At 40.1% G+C, this 21,990-nt stretch overlaps 2 protein-coding genes and 1 pseudogene across 5 annotated transcripts; 2 read left to right on the top strand and 1 right to left on the bottom strand.

The window, feature by feature from the left end:
• Positions 1-7,355: 7,355 nt before the first annotated feature.
• Positions 7,356-11,044, top strand: LOC135554099 (lysine-specific demethylase 8-like). Of its 2 annotated transcripts, none has more exons than XM_064986156.1 (8): positions 7,356-7,435; positions 7,910-8,371; positions 8,570-8,742; positions 8,845-8,977; positions 9,071-9,118; positions 9,814-9,963; positions 10,085-10,177; positions 10,335-11,044. In XM_064986156.1, the coding sequence occupies exons 1-8, from the start codon at positions 7,394-7,396 to the stop codon at positions 10,497-10,499; spliced, it is 1,266 nt and encodes a 421-aa protein (XP_064842228.1). In that variant the 5' UTR covers positions 7,356-7,393; the 3' UTR covers positions 10,500-11,044. The 2 variants fall into 2 exon arrangements, with proteins under 2 accessions (XP_064842228.1, XP_064842229.1); XM_064986157.1 differs by having other exon boundaries at positions 7,425-7,808.
• Positions 11,045-11,131: 87 nt separating this feature from the next.
• Positions 11,132-16,655, bottom strand: LOC135554100 (non-structural maintenance of chromosomes element 1 homolog). Of its 3 annotated transcripts, none has more exons than XM_064986161.1 (8): positions 16,457-16,655; positions 13,228-13,448; positions 12,905-13,026; positions 12,731-12,808; positions 12,485-12,631; positions 12,260-12,376; positions 11,801-11,927; positions 11,132-11,614 (listed from the first exon to the last, which is right to left on the bottom strand). In XM_064986161.1, exons 2-8 carry the CDS (start codon positions 13,343-13,345, stop codon positions 11,505-11,507), a joined length of 819 nt encoding a protein of 272 aa, XP_064842233.1. In that variant the 5' UTR covers positions 13,346-13,448; positions 16,457-16,655; the 3' UTR covers positions 11,132-11,504. The 3 variants fall into 3 exon arrangements, with proteins under 3 accessions (XP_064842233.1, XP_064842232.1, XP_064842230.1); XM_064986160.1 differs by having other exon boundaries at positions 13,228-13,375; positions 16,457-16,654; XM_064986158.1 differs by having other exon boundaries at positions 13,228-13,360; positions 16,457-16,649.
• A 38-nt stretch (positions 16,656-16,693) lies between these two features.
• On the top strand, positions 16,694-21,758 carry LOC135554101 (uncharacterized; annotated as a pseudogene).
• The last annotated feature ends 232 nt before the right edge of the window (positions 21,759-21,990 follow it).

The following is a 21,990-nucleotide window of genomic DNA, read 5'->3' as shown; positions in this document are numbered from 1 at the left end:
ATAGAGCTTACAGCTACAGGCCCCATAGAGTTGCCAGGATAGAGCTTACAGCTACAGGCCCCATTGAGTTTCCAGGATAGAGCTTACAGCTACAGGCCCCATATAGTTGCCAGGATAGAGCTTACAGCTACAGGCCCCATTGAGTTGCCAGGATAGAGCTTACAGCTACAGGCCCCATAGAGTTGCCAGGATAGAGCTTACAGCTACAGGCCCCATAGAGTTGCCAGGATAGAGCTTACAGCTACAGGCCCCATAGAGTTGCCAGGATAGAGCTTACAGCTACAGGCCCCATTGAGTTGCCAGGATAGAGCTTACAGCTACAGGCCCCATAGAGTTGCCAGGATAGAGCTTACAGCTACAGGCCCCATAGAGTTGCCAGGATAGAGCTTACAGCTACAGGCCCCATTGAGTTGCCAGGATAGAGCTTACAGCTACAGGCCCCATAGAGTTGCCAGGATAGAGCTTACAGCTACAGGCCCCATAGAGTTGCCAGGATAGAGCTTACAGCTACAGACCCCATAGAGTTGTCAGGATAGAGCTTACAGCTACAGGCCCCATAGAGTTGTCAGGATAGAGCTTACAGCTACAGGCCCCATAGAGTTGCCAGGATAGAGCTTACAGCTACAGGCCCCATAGAGTTGCCAGGATAGAGCTTACAGCTACAGGCCCCATAGAGTTGCCAGGATAGAGCTTACAGCTACAGGCCCCATAGAGTTGCCAGGATAGAGCTTACAGCTACAGGCCCCATATAGTTGCCAGGATAGAGCTTACAGCTACAGGCCCCATAGAGTTGCCAGGATAGAGCTTACAGCTACAGGCCCCATATAGTTGCCAGGATAGCTGTATGTTCTGTTTGTCAGTGTGTCCAAAATCCTTGATGGAGTGTCTTGTCCTTTCAATATTGATAAACACGTTTATCATTATGATTGACTCAATCGCTGTGCTTTTGAAACGACAGGACTTTGGCACATATATAGATCAAGGTCATCTCAGCAGGTGTGTTGAAGTTCAGCTTGAGGATAAAGGGGGGGTGGGGGGGTCTCTCTGACACACATTTTTTCTGCAATGTGCGTCACAACATTAGAGCTTTTACTCTATTAATTATCTATTATCTCTTAATATTCGATTCTTTGATTTTCTTGTCATCTGGTGCCCTTTCCACCATAATGAGACCCCACTCTCATTTAGCATGTTTATTCAATAGAGCTACGAAACTATCCTCCTGGCCTCCTCACACACACACAATCCTTCACAGATCATCTAACTGCATTCCCATCGCCAGTCTCAGGCAGCTGGCCCATTTCCATCTAATAGTCAGACTAATCGCCAAGGGAGGAATTACCACTAAATTAAGGACTAAACAAATGTTCTAATTTATAGAAGGCTGTAAATGGGATGAGCCAAGCTGAGGCTATCTTCCATATTGTGTTGTCAATGTTTGTTGAATTTTGCGCTGCTCCATACCACTTAAATGAGACTTTATGGGCATTGATCGAGGGAGTCTGATGAAATAGCATATTCTGAGGAAATACACTGTGCTTAAAGTCATCCTCCATTTTAATTTTCACCTCATTTAATACCTGATTTACTTAACAAAAGGTTGTCCAAGTATGACATAACACAGCTGGGGGGGGGGTCACATTTTTTCTCTATTGCTCCTGTATTGTTCCTTAAGGAAGGGGTGAGGCCGATGACATCACATCAGACTTTTAAACCAATTCTTTGAATGCCCTACTCCCAGGCATTTGCAGTTCTGTCTAAAAAGCATTGTTTTTCTCATTGTTTTTACCCTCTATGTGTGTACTTTAGTGTATACTTGGGATATCGCTTTTCAACAGAAAATCGCTGGGGGACATCTTTAAGCATGGGTCTGTTGACTTAGTCTCTGATGTTAATTGGAAAATAGTAGCAGTGGGTTAGAGGGGAATTGATCTAATCTGCATCATATTTTTCTGTGTTGTCTTATCGTGTACTTTGTACTTGAAGCATTTATGCACATCATTAGATCAAAACAATATTGTGTATTTGTCTCAAACTTCCCTTGTGAATAGAGTATGACGTCAACATTTATCTAATCTGCAGATCATTAGCCATCACAAACAATGAAGACATGAACCACACAAAGTTCTATTCATTTTATTTTTGGAAATTGTATAGCAATTTCCGGGTGCAGTAAAGTAGAGCATGTATTAAATAAACACTGACAATGGTTCTATTTTGGTAGCAGGTCATATAACCTGGGCACAGGAGGTTGGTGGCACCTTAATTGGAGAGGACAGGGTTGTGGTAATGGCTGGAGCGGAAGAGATGGAATGGTATCAAATACATGGTTTTCATGTGTTTGATGCCATTTCATTTGCCCCATTCCAGCCATTATTAAAAACCGTCCTCCCTTCAGCAGCCTCCTGTGGACTTGGGCAATGCCATGACTGGCGTTTCCCCTAAACCAGTCACCCATGCAATCTTGGGCTCTTCATTTCCTAAACAGTCTGGTAAAGCCAGACAATGTATAATCAATTATCTAACAAAAGTGTTTACGGTGTTAAACTATTTTCAATTTGCTTCAGTCCACTGAGCGTGCTACAGTTTGTGCAGGCTATCCAGTCAAATCAAGCCTGGCTGCAACAGTCCAAATAAAATTGATGCGACATTGATAGATTGATCTTGTGAGGCTACAGCTCTGGGAGGTCGTGAGCAGATGTGACTGGGTAAGAGAGCCATGGGTTGGCTGGGTTTACACAGTGTGGGTGTACTGTGACAAGATGTCACCAACAGGACATTTCTTTCATGAAGTTCAGTTTTTGTAAAGGGCAAACCTTCAATTTTTCACTGTCATCCTCACTTTTATTTGCAAACTATGACACTTGAAATGAAGGATTATTAATATACAATTATATTACTATTGCATGGAATTAAATGGCATGTAAAATGGATTCAATTTAAGATCCCAAATGAAATCCCATTCGCGGATGCTCCTCGTCTTTAGGAAACACTTGGTCAAAAAAGCAACCAAATAACTAGGGCTTTACAATGATGGCAAAATTGAGAGAAAGTTTGGGATTAAATGTGTTAAAATCTTCCTAGAAGTAATGGGTTGAAGGAGGGACGTGTCAGAATGCTTCATTTCGGCACTTTAGCAAGCCTTTATTCATAGAAATAATGTAATATAACACATGCATTGAAAATTATATGTTGGTGCACAATTTCTACCTAAAATATCAAAGGGACACAAAAGGCACTCTTTCTGTGAAATGACCCTGCTTGCTTTTTAAAAACGTCATAATTTTTTTTCCTATGTAGAACATAAGGCTTCCCACAAGAGCCTTGTCTGCCTTTTTTTGGGGATGGTTTTCCATGACATGCCACAGTCCTTCATCTCCTTCTCCACAGTTCATTGTCAGGTATCCTTTGCTTCAGAAGAAAAATATGATTTCAACCTGTGTCAAATCAAATCAAATGTATTTATAAAGCCCTTCTTACATCAGCTGATATATCAAAGTGCTGTACAGACACCCAGCCTAAAACCCCAAACAGCAAGCAATGCAGGTGTAGAAGCACGGTGGCAAGGAAAAACTCTCTAGAAAGGCCAAAACCTAGGAAGAAACCTAGAGAGGAACCAGGGCTATGATGGGTGGGCAGTCCTCTTCTGGCTGTGCCGGGTGGAGATTATAACAGAACATGTCCAAAATGTTCAAATGTTCATAAATGACCAGCATGGTCAAATAATATTAATCACAGTGAACAGGTCAGGGTTCCATAGCCGCAGGCAGAACAGTTGGAACTGGAGCAGCAGCACGGTCAGTTGGACTGGGGACAACAAGGAGTCATCATGCCAGGTAGTCCTGAGGCTTGGTCCTAGGGCTCAGGTCCTCCGAGGGAGAGAAAGAAAGAAAGAGAGAAAGAAAGAAAGAATTAGAGAGAGCACTTAAATTCACACAGGACACCGGATAAGACAGGAGAAATACTCCAGATATAACAGACTGACCCTAGCCCCCCGACACATAAACTACTGCCGCATAAATACTGGAGGCTGAGACAGGAGGGGTCAGGAGACATGTGTCATAAATTGCATATTGTCATCAATGAAATTGCCTAAATATTCAGAGTTTTAATACTCATTAAATACTCAGAGATGCTGATGTTGTTGGATGGGGTGACAAGATAAAAATCAAGATGCCTTCTGACCTGTCACTAGTCCTGCTGCTGCCAGACAGTGCTATTATTCCTTACGTCTTTTGGCATTTGCCTATGGCCACTCTCCACTGGGTTTAAAAAACTAATGTTTCTGGGTTTAAGCGATTAGTCATGCACAGGTCAGCTGTTTGTTCACCCACAATTGCTAATAACCCCCCTGCAACTGCCTGACTATGTATGATAGTGAAAATCTGAAGCCCGCACCAGACCCAAACCCGCAAATATAAAAAATGCTCTGTAGCTTTCAGCCAGAGATTTTAGAAAGATTTTTTGACAAGAGGGTGTGTGGGGTAAACAGGGGTGTAAAGTACTTTAAAGTACTACTTACTTCGTTTTTTGCAGTATCTGTACTTTACTTCGCTATTTACTACTTTTACTTTACTACATTCCTAAAGAAAATAATATACTTTTTACTCCATACATTTTTCCTGACACCCAAAAGTTCTTGTTACATTTTGAAAGGAAAATGGCACTTATCAATAGAACATCCCTGGTCATCCCTACTGCGGACTACCGAAAAACAAATGCTCCATTTGTAAATTAATGTACGAGTGTTGGAGTGTGCCCCTGGCTATTCGTAAATAAAATAAAAATATATACAAATTGTGCCGTCTGGTTTGCATAATATAAGGAATTTTAAATTATTAATACTTTTACTTTTGATACTTAAGTATATTATTGCAATTCCATTTACTTTTGATATGTAAGTATATTTAAAACCAAACACTTTTAGACTTTTACTCTAGTATTTTACTGGGTGACTTTAACTTTTACTTGAGTAATTTTCTGTTAAGGTATCTTTACTTTTAATCAAGTATGACATTTGACTACTTTTTCCACAAAATGTTGGACACACCTACTTATTCAAGGGGTTTTCTTTATGTTTACTATTTTCTACATTGTAGAATAATAGTGAAGACATCAAACTTATGAAATATCACATATGTAATCATGTAGTAACCAAAAAACCTTGTCACAACACAACTGATTGGCTCAAATGCATTAAAAAGGAAAGACATTACACAAATTAATGTTTAACAAGGTACACCTGTTAATTTAAATGCATTCCAGGTGACTACCTCATGAGGCTGGTTGAGAAAATGCCAAGAGTGTGCAAAGCTGTCATTAAGGCAAAGGGTGGCTACTTTGAAGAATCTCAAATAAAATATATATTTTGATTTAACACCTTTTCAGTTACTACATATGTGTTATTTCATAGTTTTGATGTCTTCACTATTATTCTTCAATGTAGAAAATAGTACAAAATTAAGAAAAACCCTTGAAGGAGAATCCTTTGAATGTGTCCAAACTTTTGACTGCTACTGTATTTTTATTAACTAATTTATACTGAATATAAATGTAACACATGTTGGTGGCATGTTTCATGAGCTGAAATAAAATATCTGAGAAATTTTCCATATGTACAAAAAGCTTTTGTGCCCAAATGTGTTTACTTCCATGTAGTGAGCAATTCTCCTTTGCCAATATAATCCATCCACCTGACAGGTGTGACATATCAAGAAGCTGATGAAACATTACACAGGTGCACTTTGTGCTGGGGACAGTAAAATGCTACTCTAAAATGTGTAGTTTTGTCACACAACACAGTGCCACAGATGTCTCAAGTTTTGAGGGAGCATGCAATTGGCATGCTGACCACAGGAATGTCCACCAGAGCTGTTGCCAGAGAATGTAATGTTAATTTCTCTACCATAAAACACTTCCAATGTCGTATTGGATACGTTGTTTTAGAACATTTGGCAGTACGTCCTAATTGGCCTCACAACCGCAGACCACAACATATTGGTAGGCTATTTGTTAATAAACTTGTCTATAATTAGATGCAGCTTCTCTTCTGTCATTACTTGTTGCCCGCCCTAGAAGACTAAATAAACCCTTGCTCATCAGGTACTACGTTAGATACCATGCCACATCGATAGAATGAATCAGTGGGCATATAATACGAACATCTAGCAACCCAAAGGTTTCGAGTTCAAATGTCATCAACGCAAACGTCTAGCAACCCAATGGTTTCAAATTCCAATCTCATCACAGACAACTTTAGCTAATTAGCAACTTTGCAAGTACTTACTACTTTTTAGCTACTTTGCAAATGTGTAACATATAATACGATTTGTAATTCTTAAGAGGATAACATATCATACGAAATGGATGATGGACATCCACAAATTAATACATACAATTCGAAACATAACATGTCATACTAATTGGAATGTGTCAGATTTACGTACAGAATGATACAAAATAATCTGAGACAAGGTTGCTTCTGTCTGCTGAATTTGTATATGGCCTCACAATCATCACACATATCATTGTTCTGGCACGCCCGTCTCTTTATTTTAAATTCTCCATTTTGTAGTTTTCCTCTTATTGAATTAAACTCCGTAAGGGGAGAAAAAATGAAAGCCCTAGATATGAATTGCACAAGAAGGGTACATTTCTGGATTTTTTTTTTTTTTTTGCATTGCTTTCTCTTTGTACAACCCGCACGTGCATCACCACCAGGGATACAGTCAAATATATTTAAGCAATAAGGTTGTATATGGCAAATATACCACGACTAAGGGTTGTTTTTAGGCACGTTCTTAGCCGTGGTATATTGGCCGTATACCACAAAACCCAGAGGTGCCTTATTGCTATTATAAACTGGTTACCAATGTAATTAGAGCAGTAAAAATAAATGTTCTGTCATACCCATTGTCATACCCATGGTATACTGTCTGATATACCACAGTTGTCAGCCAATCAGCATTCAGGGCTCGAACCACCCAGTTTATAATTATAACTAACCATTGTTTTATCGTGATGGGAGAATCTGGGGTAAGTTACAGTACAGTATTTTCAACCTAAATTTCGTTTCTCCGTAAAAACGAATGTGGGGACATGCGTCTTTTTAGGTATTTTTTAAACCTGCTAAATTAGGTTAGCCAATGGCAAATGACAAATACATAAAGAATAATAGCGCCATTTCCCGGCTGCAGAGCTAATATGTCACTCGTCAGCACAGCTGGAGAATACAAATTGTCCACTCTTCAGACCGGAGCTGGCAGGAAAGATGTATTTTGCTTAATAACGTTGTTGTTTTTTTTACGAAAAAATGTGCTTCATGTGCAAAATAATGTGATATTACTGTTTGCATGATCGAACCCTAACATCACGTCGACAAGGAACATAAATAATGTATTCGTTTTCTACACGGAGCTCTTTTATTGCAACACCGGTAACTAAAAGTGTTTTGTGCAATATCCAAATTACTAGACCGTTTACTATTTCTTTGTCCACATTTTACAATCTCATTCTCGGGGTATTAAAGAGGACATATCCCCAGTGATTATACGTTTGCTTGGGGAAGAGCCAAACAGTATTTCATTAGATATCTGATCCATTGTAACAATATTTGGGGATAGGGCTTTTTTTCTTGCTCTTACCGGACCGGTGCAGGGGTCTCGCTCCCTGAAAATCTCTGTCTCTTCATCTTCAAATTTAATTCAGTGACATCATGTCACGCTTGAGGAAGGATATGGAAAATTGTGGTTTTAATAGAAGTCTTGTGTATTCTTGATTATAGTTAACAGGTAGCAAAGGTTTTGCAGGTAGGCAGCCCCAAGCTAGCTAAGTTATTAGTGGTTTTCAGACCAGATTGATTGTGCACTGTACCTTTTGATTGGGTCTAACAGTTCTCTCTATTACACAGCACGAGTCTATGGCAGAACTGTGGTCAGCTATCTCTGCTGCTTTGCCTGTGACGGAGGCAGAATTTCCACTTGACTTCAGTGAAAAAGTTGAGCCTTCTGTGGTGGATGTGCTGAAACGTTGCAGGCAGCAGCTGTACACCAGGAGCGGTCGATGGAGGCAAAACGCTCAGATAATCTTGGACCTTTCCTGGGAGAAGCTCAACACAGGAACGTGGCGTGATGTGGACAAGGAGTGGAGGTGTTTGTATTCATATGGCTGCCTGTTCAAAGTAGCTGCCCTATGCTGTGATGATGCCTCACCAGCTACAGTGCAGGAGGCCATACGGACATGTGACTTGGGCCTGCTCATGGGGGCAGCCATCATGGACAATATTTTACAAACCATTGTAAGAATCCTGCAAAATGAAATTGGGAAGAGGCACTCCAATGAGGAGGATCCTAGTGATGGAGTTAGTGCCAAGGTTGATTTCATATCTTATACTGTGTATGTTGTGGCCTTTTGCTTTCTAACCAGTCTGTGAGCCTGTGTCATATCCCTTTTGTTTTTTCTCATAATTTTCTTAAAGGCTGGTAGGCTATTTTAGTTTGCTTTGCATATTGCTTATTCTCCAAGTCAAACTATGTGTTAGTTTATGCTATGTTTAAATTCTTCTCAACAGAAAATGAAGGTTGACTGTGTGTCAGTGCCTGTGGTCAAGCAGGCTCTGGCAGTACCAAGGATACACTGTCCATCATTGGAGAGCTTCAAGAAAGACTACTTGGATCCCCAAAAGTCAGTCATATTAGAGGGTATCATAGATCACTGGCCAGCCTTCAAAAACCACCCTTGGAGGTACCTTTTGTCTATATTTTGTGTCCTTCTCTAGTCCCTTTCCCTTACCTTCTCATAGTCCCCTAGACACCTCTGTTGATTTTGTTTTCTCCCTTTGCAAAGCATAGAATACCTGCAAACTGTTGCTGGTTGTCGGACTGTACCTGTTGAAGTAGGCTCAAGATATACCGATGAGGAATGGTCACAGACACTCCTTACGGTCAATGAATTCATCGATCGCTATATTGTTGTGAAAGTAAGTACTTCCTCGTGAAAAATATTGCCCCAAGAATAAGCCAAGGATAGACTCTTTTCACTCAATGCCTAATCCTGCTCTCTCTCACATTAGGACGCATCAAGTTTGGGATATCTTGCTCAGCACCAGCTATTTGATCAGGTTGGTTATTGCCCTGTCCTGTTTTTTACATAACACATTTGGGTGAGGATGTCAGTGTTGATTATATACTTAACTAAAATATAAACACATGTAAATTAATGGTTTCATGACCTGAAATAAAATAACCCAGAAATGTTTCCTCTCAAATGTTGTGCAGCAATTTATTTACATCCCTTAGTGAGCATTCCTCCTTTGCCAAGATAATCTATCGACCTGACAGGTGTGGCATATCAAGAAACTGATTAAACAGCATGATCAATACAGGTGTACCTTGTGCTGGGGACAAAGAATCACTGTAAAATGTGCCGTTTTGTCACACAACACAATGCCACAGATGTCTCAAGTTCTGGGGGAACGTGCAATTGGCATTGCTCTCCAGTGGGTGGGCCTATGCCCTCCCAGGCCCACCCATGGCTGCACCCCTGCCCAGTCATGTGAAATCCATATTAGGGCCTAATGAATTTATTTAAATTGACTTATTTCCTATATGATCTGTAACTTAGTGAAATTGTTGCATGTCGCAGTTATATTTTTGTTCACTATAAAACTAAAATACTACAAATGTACATTTTACTGGAAATGTAGGATACAGGCTTCTGTAATCCTTGCCTCCATTTTTGTTTTGTACAAAATACATTTAAAGCATACAAGTTTCAGTTACAAAAACAGTTTTATTCAATGTACTCTTCTCCAAGGTCCCTGAGCTGAAAGATGACATCTGTATCCCTGACTACTGTTGTCTTGGTGAGGGAGATGAAGATGACATCACAATCAATGCTTGGTTTGGGCCAGGAGGTACAGTGTCCCCTCTTCATCAGGATCCTCAACAGAACTTCCTGGCTCAGGTGAGTCCAACACATCCAGCGAGTAGGATCAGACTCACAGCAATTTGGACCCTGCCAGAGATGTGATCCTGTATTTTTGCCAATCATAATTTGGTGACATGGTTTCCTTATTGTGTAACAGGTGGTTGGGAGAAAGTACATTCGTCTGTATTCCCCTGAGGACACTGAGAAACTCTACCCTCACCAATTGCAGCTCCTACACAACACTAGTCAGGTTAAAATTACATTTAATCTCTTCATGCACCAGATCTATGATCTTAAAATCAATCTAGCATATAAGTGCTCTACCTAAACTGTTAGTGCTGCATACTTTGAATGGGAGAAATTAGTAAAGTGTTTGCCATTTAAACACAAAGCTTTCTTTAATGCAGGTGGAGGTGGAGAGCCCAGACGTGGTGCGATTCCCAGAGTTTGTGAAGGCTCCCTACCTAGAGTGTGTGTTGCAACCTGGGGAGGTCTTGTTCATCCCAGTCAAGCACTGGCATTACGTGCGTTCTTTGGAACTCAGCTTTTCTGTGAGCTTCTGGTGGTCATGACCCATGAGGGATCCAGATTCAGATTGTTTTTAGTCAGAATTTTAGTTATTGCTGTGGTCTTGTAAAATGCAAGTCCTGTGCTCACGCATGTTGTGACTTAAGTCTGAATGTTATTTTCGTAAACAATCATTAACATGTCTGTCCTTTCATTGCTTCAGCACTGAGCCTCGTCCACCAAATGGCTTTAAAAACACCTGATTCTAGAAACAAATTCATGGTTGTCAAATGGTAATTCAAAAAGGAATAAGGTTGGAAACAAGTCTCAATTTCCATAGTTCGCAACTTAAAGGCAATTCATATTGAAGAATTATGGGAAATCTGCTCAACTCAATTAACTTAAGTAGAGGAAAATAGCCTATCACTTAATTAAAAGTATCCCACCTCATATCCATGACAAAGGAAAGCCAGTTGTATTCAATCTGTCAACACTTGAATGTGATTATGGCACACATTGAATGCCAAGCCACCTGCATGATCGGCGCTTGCTTCCACTCATTACCACATTAAATGAAGGAGCAGTTGATGTATGCTCATTTCCTACTGCATATAAAATATGGAGTTGTTACCCATTTAATTTGATAGGGTATGCTTTTTCAAATTGGCATATTTAATTGTTCCCGCAGATACTCAGATTAGGTCATTTCCATAATTTATTCAAATAAGGCAGTACTATTCTAATTTAACAACCTAATGAACCACAGGCACAAATGATGTAAACACAGCTTTCCATTTAAACTGCCTGAAAGAATGATTGTAGTTGCCACACTTCCCAGAATTGCTCCCCTAGAAAGTAACTTAATAAAAATTAAGATAATCAAGTTAAGAGGAGCTCACGGGAGACCATTGACAATTCAATGAAAGATGTTCTCCTGAAAGTATCTAACATTTGATATACAATTATAAAAACGTTTTCAACTTTCAAACTTAACTAGATTGATTTGTACATTTGAATGAAGGCAAAACATTGTACTGAAAGTTCTGACAGCTATACATGCATCCGTGAGGTTATGACCTCCTGGTCCTCCGGATCTGAGCTGTAGACCGAGGAGTGGGGACCGTATTCTCTTTGGCTGCTGACTGAGTCTCGCTCTGAGAGGACGGAGATCTATACACATCTATAGGGAAGAGAAGGGGAAATTAAATCATATGAATGACTAGATAAGGTAGGTAAATATGTTTATTCTTTGTCTTGAGTCGAAACAGATGAAAGTGATATGTATACACAGACCTTTATACAAACTATTATAGACTATCATGGTACAACTTGTGTTGCAATTCTTTGATCAGTGTAACATTATTACCTGGAATCTCATGTGGCCAGAAGTCCTCACAGGCAGGGCATCGTGGATCAGTCCTTCCTTTGAAGTATCTGGCGACACAAGGGGTGTGGATTTTGATGCCACATGTAGGATTTTCACACATCTGGCACTGAGAGGTAAAAGAGACCAGATTATTACAAAAATGATGAATGAAACCAAATGCTTTGCCTAGAAAGCCAGGCTATATCAGTGGTGTCAATCATTTTAAATTCAGTCAACATATTTTGAGTAGCAACTACACCATTCATGAGAAGCATATCCAACGCAACATTAAACATTCATATCTACCTTTGAGCAGAGGATTGAGAAAAGTGAGTTTGGGAATCTGACAAATCAGATGTTCCACCAATTTGGATTTGACACGGGGTCCAATTTAGCTAGCAGGAGGAATATATTAGATGCAACTTATTTACTGTCATTTAAATTGAAGTATCACTTTACCTGCAAGGCCACATTGTGACAGATGTGGCAGACCTTGACCTGGTCTTGATACAACATCCGAATATATTGCTCCATCTCCATTATACATCGAGTGGAGAGAGAGTAGTCACCATTTTTCTGAAGAAAAGATAAAACACAGATTGCAAGTCAATCAGTGGCACAAGAACGTGAGTGCCCACAAGAAGCAATAACTGCATGCATAGAATGGGTCTTCAGAGACGGCACCTCATTCAGCCACTTATCCTGAACAAGCCTGTTCAGTACATGTTCCGTTTCTCTTTTCTTTAGCTTCTTTGTCTGGAGGCTGTCGGCACAGTTAAGAATGTCTGTGGAAGAGGCGGTTCCATTGTCAGAGTCCACAATCAGGTCCATCTAAGAAAAATAATAAGAACATGCCAGTTATTACAGAGATATTCAAATGTTATTTAAGTCTTGTCAGTCATTAGCATTTACGAAAAACAGCCTACTCACTGTTTTTCGGAATAATTCCAACTCGTTGTCTGCATAATCAGTTGACATCCTGGTCACATCAGTTTCAGCCATGTTCACCTGGACGGGAGAAGATGTCAACAGGAAAAATAAGAGCAGTTCTTGATGGTTGTAGTAGTAAAAGAACTTTGAATTAATTGTTTTAGTGTCACTGACCAAAGCATGGTACTGAAGACCATCCTCCTCAGACATCCCTTTCCTGATCTGCATGAACATGGGCTGTAGCTGGGCATTGATAACCTCAATGAATTCATCAAGTTTATCATGAGCATAGTGTGCTGTATAAAAAGGGGTACATGTGAGTGAGTGGCCCTCAACAAAAACAGACCAGGATTAAGCCTATTCCTGGCACTTTCAATAGAGAATCTCTTATTGTGTCTAGAAAACTGGACCTTTGAGTTTAAGGGTTTACCATGCTGACACAAAGTAAACAAACAGAGGACCCGGGGCAAAATAGTATGCAGCCATGCTGTTCTTACCACCGTGTGTCTCACAGCAATGCCGGTGAAGAGCCCTTGCCTTGGCACCATCAATGATCCCATTGACCATCATAGTTTGCAGGAACCTTTTATGGCTTTCTCCCAGTGGTCGAGCCATGGTGCAAGGAAAGCCCTAGAAAACATTCAACTATTTGCAGCATTTGAGGGTGTGAGATTCCATTAAACCTCACACAATGTGGTTGACCAAGAATTGCTAGTGCCTGGGCACACACAAGGACAAGGTTAGAAGAATTAGCGTAGCAGGTTAGGAGACGGAGGTTGATGTTAGGAAAAGATCTGCTATGAAAATAACTATCAACGTGGGCTGAAAAGATATGTATATAAAGACAAATTACTGGTCCGTTTCTTTACCGTTTTTCACACTGTGTATTCATATACTGTATTCTTCACATTGCTCATTCTACTATTTTTATTTAACTAGGCAAGTCGGTTAAGAACAAATTACTAAATTCCAAAACCCTAACGACGCTTGGCCAATTGCGTGCCACCCTATAGGACTCCCAATCACGGCCGGTTGTGATACAGCCTGAAATCGAACCAGGGTCTGTAGTGACGCCACTAGCACTGAGATGCAGTGCCTTAGACTGCTGTGCCACTCGGGAGCCCCATAATATACTGTATCTACCACTGTACATTGCATTTTGTTAGCAACACTTTATTTAGACACTGGATTCTTGAAATAGGTCACTGTAATATGTCTAATGCTGTATATGACACATTATTTGGAAATATATTTTTGGTGTGCCCTCAAAGTATTCAGACCCCTTGACTTTCAAATGTTATTTGTCACGTGCCAAATACAACAGATGTAGACCTTACAGTTAAATGCTTACTTACAAGCCATTAACCAACAATGCAGTTTTAAGAAAATAAGTGTTAAGAGTCTTCTTGGGTATGACACTACAAGCTTGGCACACCTGTATTTCTGAAGTTATTCCCATTCTTCTCTGCAGATCCTTTCAAGCTCCGTCAGGTTGGATGGGGAGTGTTGCTGCACAGCTATTTTCAGGTCTTTCCAGAGATGTTTGATCGGGTTCAAGTCCGGGCTCTGGCTGGGCCACTTAAGGACATTCAGAAACTTGTCCCGAAGCCACTTCTGCATTGTCTTGGCTGTGTGCTTAGGGTTGTTGTCCTGTTGGAAGGTGAACCTTTGCCCCAGGCTGAGGTCCTGAGCGCTCTGGAGCAGGTTTTCATTAAGGATCTCTCTGTACTTTGCTCCTTTCATCTTTGCCTCGATCCTGACTAGTCTCCTAGTCCCTGCCGCTGAAAAACATCCCAACAGCATGATGCTGCCACCACGCTTCCTCCAGGTTTCCTCCAGACTTGAAGCCTGGAATTCAGGCCAAAGAGTTCTCTTGGTTTCATCAGCCCAGAGAATCTTGTTTCTCATGGTCTGAGTGCCTTTTTGCAAACTCCAAGCAGGCTGTCATGTGCCTTTTACTGAGGAGTGGCTTCTGTCTGGCCAATCTACCATAATGGCCGGATCGGTGGAGTGCTGCAGCGATGGTTGTCCTTCTGGAAGGTTCTCCCATCTCCACAGAGAAACTCTAGAGCTCGGGTTCTTGGTCACCTCCCTGAAGTTGTGGAAACATGTCAAGGGTGCTTCACCCACCACCTGCCAACCCCTCTTTTACACTACTGCTACTCTGTTCATCATATATGCATAGTCACTTTAACCATATCTACATGTACATACTACCTCAATCAGCCTGACTAACCGGTGTCTGTATGTAGCCTCGCTACTGTATATAGTCTGTCTTTTTACTGTTGTTTTATTTATTTACTTACCTATTGTTCACCTAACACCCTTTTTGCACTATTGGTTAGAGCCTGTAAGTAAGCATTTCTGTAAGGTCTACACTTGTTGTATTTGGCGCACTTGACAAATAAACGTTGATTTGATGATCAATGGAAACAGGATGCACAAACTCTAATTTAGAGTCTCACAGCAAAGGGTCTAAATACTTGTGTAAATAAGGTATCTGTTTAATTTTAATACATTTGCAAAAATTTCTAAAAAACTTGTTACTTTGCCATTTTGAAGTATTGTGTGTAGATTACTGAGGATATGTATTTATTTAACCCATTGTATAATAAGCCTTCAATGTAACAAAATGTGGAAAAAGTCAAGGGGTCTGAATACTTTCCCTTGGCACTGTATGCAGATTGCATATTGATTACGATGACCATGTTACATGCACTCCTAATCTCCCATTATTACACAGGATACTCAAGTACTCTGTTTTTGAGTTGACGCATATAAACATCATATCCTGTTTACAATAAACCCAAAAAACGTATATTGCAATTATGGCAAACCGATAACATGCCTGTGATATGCTTATGTTAGACTGGATACTGTGGCATGTAAACATCTTATCCCGTTTACTGTAGATTTTTGAGCAGGCTCAGTTTTACATATCATGGGTGCTGTTATGTGTTGTATTTTTATCTGATTGTTAAATAAATCAGTTCAAAAAGTACGCTACCTGTGCAGTTCGATCCGCCATAATAATTCATTTTAAGCTGATACATTGAAATACTGTCTACCTGCATAAGTGTCGAAGATATCACATTACACATGCATTGCTATTTTCTCAAGAGATTAAATAAATTATTTGTCCACTCCTGTTCGAGACTAAATTAACATTTGTTGTACCATTAAGAAGTGCATAATTCTGCCTGAGTTATAATATATTAATATATAATACATGTTAGAGGTTAAAGGCCTACAGTCAGTGTCCATATCAGTTACTATTCCATTTCATCCTTAAGAATTTAAAGGAGCAATATATTGAGCGGGATATCAGGTGTAACGTTATGTAAACAACTTATCCTGAATAATACTAGGATATGAGCTACTATCCCGAATAATGATAAACGTGGTTATATAGGGGTTGTTAGCAAACTGTCTGGAGATGTTCTGACAGTATTTCTTGTTTTTTATTATGTGTAGTTGTTTGACATTTTTGCTTCACTGTTAGGAGCTAGTAGCACAAGCATATCGCTGCATCCGCCATAACTGCTACTGTGTACGGCAACGCGACCAATAAACTTTGATTTGGCTAGTCAGTTAACATTATTAACCAACGAAAGCTAACCAACAGTAACAACAGGTCAGCAAATGTTCCGGACAAAATAGACCAGCACCAGCATATATCAAAAAACAAATAGATGAAAACTTTAACACAACAGCATCTCCACTCACCAGGCAAGTCAGTCCTTGCTCTATTTTGGTTCTTCTCCTTCTGTCAAAAGTTAGCTAGCTAGCTTTGTTTACGCGGGATGAACATGAGACTTGAAAGGGCCTACCTCTTCCCTTGCAGATACGTTAACGGTGTTTCTGGAAAACCACCTTGAAGCCAAAGTGCTACCGCCCCCAAGCGGACTGGTAGACCAAACTTAGTACATTAGCTGTGGTTTAGATTGGAAACTCAGTGGCTCAGTGTTCCATGTCTTTATCTGCAACCGGACTTCCCGGCAATAGATCAAGTTGCAAAAATATTTCTAAATTATTAAGATGTCATTGTTGGAATTTGAAGTTGGTAATCAACCATAAAACTAAAACAAAGCGTGCGTGCGATATGATCATAGGAGGGGGGACGACCAAAAGACCTTCCCATGAAAGGTGTGTCCTGTTGGAACTGTAATTTCCAGTAAGCAATTCGTAGTTGTCAAAACCGCAGCTATTTCTATTTGTGTAAAGCGACAAATGATTGTTATTACTGTAGATCGTATTGAAGACTATATACTGTATTATAGATTCATTGTTTTTTGTTGGTTCTTTTAAAGGAATGAGTACGTCCTCAAAACTATAATATATCATTGTGTGGGTGAGTGACGTTCTATATCTCTAAGTAATCAAGGAAATCCAGTGAGAAAGTTAAGTCTATTAACAAAAGCAACAACTGTAGACCCACAAAAACCGTATTACTGTATTAATAATCACTTCTTCACATGTAGCCTATTTTAATGTGCAGGAATTTAAACACTAACAGGAAACATTTTCTCTTTCTGATTTCAGATTGAATCATACTGTGTGGTTTACTCTCAAGTATTCAGCAACAATGTTTCTATTGCTTATTATAGTCACAAACCTTGGGACTTTGATAGCTGATGATGGTATGCAATCTTTTTTATATAGCCTATAAACATGTAAGTAGATTTAACCACAGTATTTTTGCCTGATCATGATGAACATTTGACACGCTTTTTGTTTGTTAATTACTTGTAGCAATGAGTGACGGAAATCTTCAATGCTTCAACGACTATGACAAAAGTATGGTTTGTCATTTTACAGTGTGCTGAATACAGCATGACATTGAAACAATTGGACGCACAAAATGGGTAAGTTTATTATTGTTTAAGGTTTTCTATTGTCGATGTTAATCTCACCAAGAAGTCATATTTCATTTCAAAACTGCATAATTATTCAACTTATTTCCCAGAGGCAAGAATGATTGTACTTTCAAGGAAAAGGAGAGGTCCAATGATGTTTCCAAATGTGGATGCTCTATTGATCCAATGCACCTTATTATTGGGGAGTAGTTTAATGCAACACTTTGGAATTCTGGGAAGCGCTTAAATTCCAAAGTCCTCATTATCAAATCCACCAGTGAGTTGCATCTACATATGCAAATTGCTATTTGAAAATGAATTACTGTTATAATGAATATTGCATGAAACTAAACCATGTTTTAATTGATTGATATGTCAAACCATCCCTATCGTTGCCCTGTACAGAAAAACCCCAAAAAAAACACCGTCCAAGAGGTGAAACCAACAGAAAATGGGAATTTCCTGGTCAAATGGAAGACAAACTATCCTGATAATGAAGAGTTTTCTAAGAACTTGATTGCCGAATTGAGCTACAGAAAGGAGAAACAGATGAGGTAAAGGAGGGGGATATAATAAATCCCTCATATTACATCATTCCCCTGTTTGCTATCACATTACCAAGACAACTTTCCCTCTGGCCCTTTCCTTTGTTCCTACAGGGTCCAAAAATGAATCAAAAACTTCCTATGAATTACTTGGCAGAGACATGGAGCCAAACACCATTTATGCTCTGAAGGTCAGAACCTATGCTGACTGGAGCGGCCGTTTCAGTGACTGGAGTGAAGAGTTGGAATTCACTAACCGTAAGTGATTAAATGAGATTTATCATCCATGGGTTTTCAAACCTTAATTCCACTTTCACCTTGTAGCTCATTGTATATTCTTCTCTGCTCCACAGCTGCATCATTTCGGAAAGTGCTCCAGATTGTCATTGTTTTCAGCTGCATTGCTGTTATCATAATCACAAGTGCTTTGTTTTGTTGCAGTGTTAGGTAAGTTGTCCTGACATGTCTGTAGGTGACAGTATGTCTGTTTCCACAAACATATTTTATCATACAGCTTCATATTGGCCCTATAGACTTTAAAATCCTCCTATTTTCCCCCTCTGCAGATTTAAAACTAAGTTGTGGGATAATATTCCTAAATGTTCAAACCCAGACCTTTTGTACAGTGGGGCAAAAAAGTATTTAGTCAGCCACCAATTGGGCAAGTTCTCCCACTTAAAAAGATGAGAGAGGCCTGTAATTTTCATCATAGGTACACTTCAACTATGACAGACAAAATGATGAAAATCCAGAAAATCACATTGTAGGATTTTTAATGAATTTATTTGAAAATTATGGTGGAAAATAAGTATTTGGTCACCTACAAACAAGCAAGATTTCTGGCTCTCACAGACATGTACCTTCTTCTTTAAGAGGCTCCTCTGTCCTCCACTCGTTACCTGTATTAATGGCACCTGTTTGAACTTGTTATCAGTATAAAAGACACCTGTCCACAACCTCAAACAGTCACACTCCAAACTCCACTATGGCCAAGACCAAAGAGCTGTCAAAGGACACCAGAAACAAAATTGTAGACCTGCACCAGACTGGGAAGACTGAATCTGCAATAGGTAAAGCAGCTTGGTTTCGAGAAATCAACTGTGGGAGCAATTATTAGGAAATGGAAGACATACAAGACCATTAATAATCTCCCTCGATCTGGGGCTCCACGCAATATATCACCCCGTGGGTCAAAATGATCTCAAGAACGGTGAGCAAAAATCCCAGAACCACACGGGGGGACCTAGTGAATGACCTGCAGAGAGCTGGGACCAAAGTAACAAAGCCTACCATCAGCAAGGGCATTGAAGATGAAATGTGGCTGGATCTTTCAGCATGACAATGATCCCAAACACACCGCCCGGGCAACGAAGGAGTGGCTTCGTAAGAAGCATTTCAAGGTCCTGGAGTGGCCTAGCCAGTCTCCAGATCTCAACCCCATAGAAAATCTTTGGAGGGAGTTGAACGTCTGTGTTGCCCAGCAACTGCTCTAGAGGAGATCTGCATGGAGGAATGGGCCAAAATACCAGCAACAGTGTGTGAAAACCTTGTGAAGACTTACAGAAAACGTTTGACCTCAGTCATTGCCAACAAAAGGTATATAACAAAGTATTGAGATAAACTTTTGTTATTGACCAAATACTTATTTTCCACCATAATTTGCAAATAAATTCATAAAAAAATCCTACAATGTGATTTTCTGGAGAAAAAAAATCTCATTGTCTGTCATAGTTGAAGTGTACCTATGATGACAATTACAGGCCTCTCATCTTTTTAAGTGGGAGAACTTGCACAATTGGTGGCTGACTAAATACTTTTTTGCCCCACTGTATATGGTTCCATGAGTACCTAAGGTGAGGCTCTATCTCCAATTATAAACTGGGTGGTTTGAGCCCTGAATGCTGATTGTCTGAAGGCCGTGATATATCAGACCGTATACCACAGGTATGACAACAAAAATAATTTTACTGTTCTAATTACGTTGGTAACCAGTTTATAATAGCAATAAGGCACCTCAGTGGTTTGTGCTGTATGGCCAATATACCACAACTAAGGGCTGTGTACACGAACTCCACGTTGCGTTGTGCATAAGAACAGCCCTTAGCCGTGGCATATTGGCCATATACCACACCTCCTCAGACCTTCCTGCTGAAATATTCTGTTGAAATAAACTGTAAACCTTCATTACTTTCCTACTGTAATTCCTTCCATTTGTGTATTTGCATTTAGTGATGTTTGTTTTCCACCACAGGTATTGTCTCCTCCCAAAATACTTTTATCCTCCATCTATGTTGATTCTTCAAAAATAGACACTGAAGGAAAAACATGGTGAGCATATTGATTCAATATAAACATAGCAAAATTAAAAAGGTGTTTTCGTGTTGTCCTATTCGCGTCAGCATTCAAGTCCTTGCAATGAAAATACTCTTTAATTCACTGTAACTTTCCCACTGGTCTTTTCCCTACAGGACAAACCCCTCGACAGTAGATGGGAGCAGTGGAAGAGGCCGTGGCTCAGAGCTTGACTCATCATCTTCCCTGGGTCAAGCCACCACATGTTCCACGAGCCCGGAGCCTAGTAATGTGCAGATCATTAGCCATCTTCAAGAGGCCCTGAGCAAAGTCTTTCCCAGGAATTTTGATGGGAATCCTCAGTCATTGCTCTTAGTCCCTCCTATGACAGATGATGGTACACAAATGAACTGCCCTGAGTCAAATCGAGACATTGGTTTGTGTTCATCTGACTACAATCCTCGTAATTTCATGACTGAGTCTGGAGGCTCTTGTTACAACAATATTACCTACTCCCCCTCAGTACCCCTCAACTCCCTTCAAGAGTTAACAAGCAAGACGTCCTCATTTCCTACGCGGCCTCTGCTCTTTTGTAACTCCTCCTACTATTCTGGTGAGGCTGATGTGTTGAAAAATGGCCATCATAGGACACCAGTCTGATCTACGGTTCTAACGTGTCCGATGTTATCAGTGTCGTTGCTGGATATCAGAGCTTCAGTGAGGCGGTTGGTATGGACAGTGAGAGAGGAACTGATGCCTTCATAGATGTGCCACTGCCACTTAAGGGTTTCCAGGATGTGGACAGAGAGCCTCTGATTTACGATGTGGATCCATGTTACCACAGCCTGCCTGACGCTGGATGCAGCCTCCCCCCGAGTGATGGCAATTATCAGGCTTTACAGAGCCTGGGACAAAATTGCCCAGATCAGTGGGTTTCAGACAAACTGCTGAACAAGTGTCTGGAGACTGATCCCTCAAAGCTCCATGGGGAACATGCCTCTAAATGTCATACCCAACTCACAGGGAGGACAATGTCAGATACCTGGAAGTCCCTTTCTTACTGTTTCTGTTCAGACCAAGCCATGCAAATAGACAATGACAGCTCTTATCATTGTGTGTGATTATACGGTAGACACTTTTGCACTTCACAATTTATTTCATTTTGGGGACTTGAGCTCATATATATATGTTTTTCTATATTATACAAACAGTTTGAATACCATTCTGCCATGCAAATGCTGTAGTCTCAAGTTCAGAAATGTTCCACTTTTTGGATGTACTGCTTCTGTAAATAAACATTTGTGTGTGGGAAACTGCAACAGTTAAATTGTTGAAGAGATACAACATGACTTGTCTCATCTGTCTGAAACATGTTGTTCATCATCTGGGATGGAAAAAAATAAGGATGTGTACTTCAGTTGAAATACTGTGCAATAACATCTAGATTACACATCAAGGTCGTCAAACTAGTCTCCAGCCTCTAAAAGTTACTTCTCTTCTAATGGCTTCCCAAAATAGTCAAATAGTCAGACAGTTTCATTGCATCTGATGCTTGATAGGCAAAATA

Source organism: Oncorhynchus masou, chromosome 14 (genome assembly GCF_036934945.1).
Source record: "Oncorhynchus masou masou isolate Uvic2021 chromosome 14, UVic_Omas_1.1, whole genome shotgun sequence".
NCBI lineage: Eukaryota > Metazoa > Chordata > Actinopteri > Salmoniformes > Salmonidae > Oncorhynchus > Oncorhynchus masou.
The sequence above is the reverse complement of the archived record's forward strand: the minus strand, read 5'-3'. Positions and strand labels throughout refer to the sequence as shown.

Coding starts and splice junctions, on each gene's coding strand:
- LOC135554099 (XM_064986156.1), top strand. CDS start 7,394: ATGTATTCGTTTTCTACACGGAGCTCTTTTATTGCAACACCG. Junction 8,743..8,844: donor TTCAAAAACCACCCTTGGAG/GTACCTTTTGTC, acceptor CCCTTTGCAAAG/CATAGAATACCTGCAAACTG. Junction 8,978..9,070: donor ATCGCTATATTGTTGTGAAA/GTAAGTACTTCC, acceptor CTCTCACATTAG/GACGCATCAAGTTTGGGATA.
- LOC135554100 (XM_064986161.1), bottom strand. CDS start 13,345: ATGGCTCGACCACTGGGAGAAAGCCATAAAAGGTTCCTGCAAACTATG. Junction 13,027..13,227: donor TTGCTGTGAGACACACGGTG/GTAAGAACAGCA, acceptor CTTTTTATACAG/CACACTATGCTCATGATAAA. Junction 12,632..12,730: donor TGGAATTATTCCGAAAAACA/GTGAGTAGGCTG, acceptor TATTTTTCTTAG/ATGGACCTGATTGTGGACTC.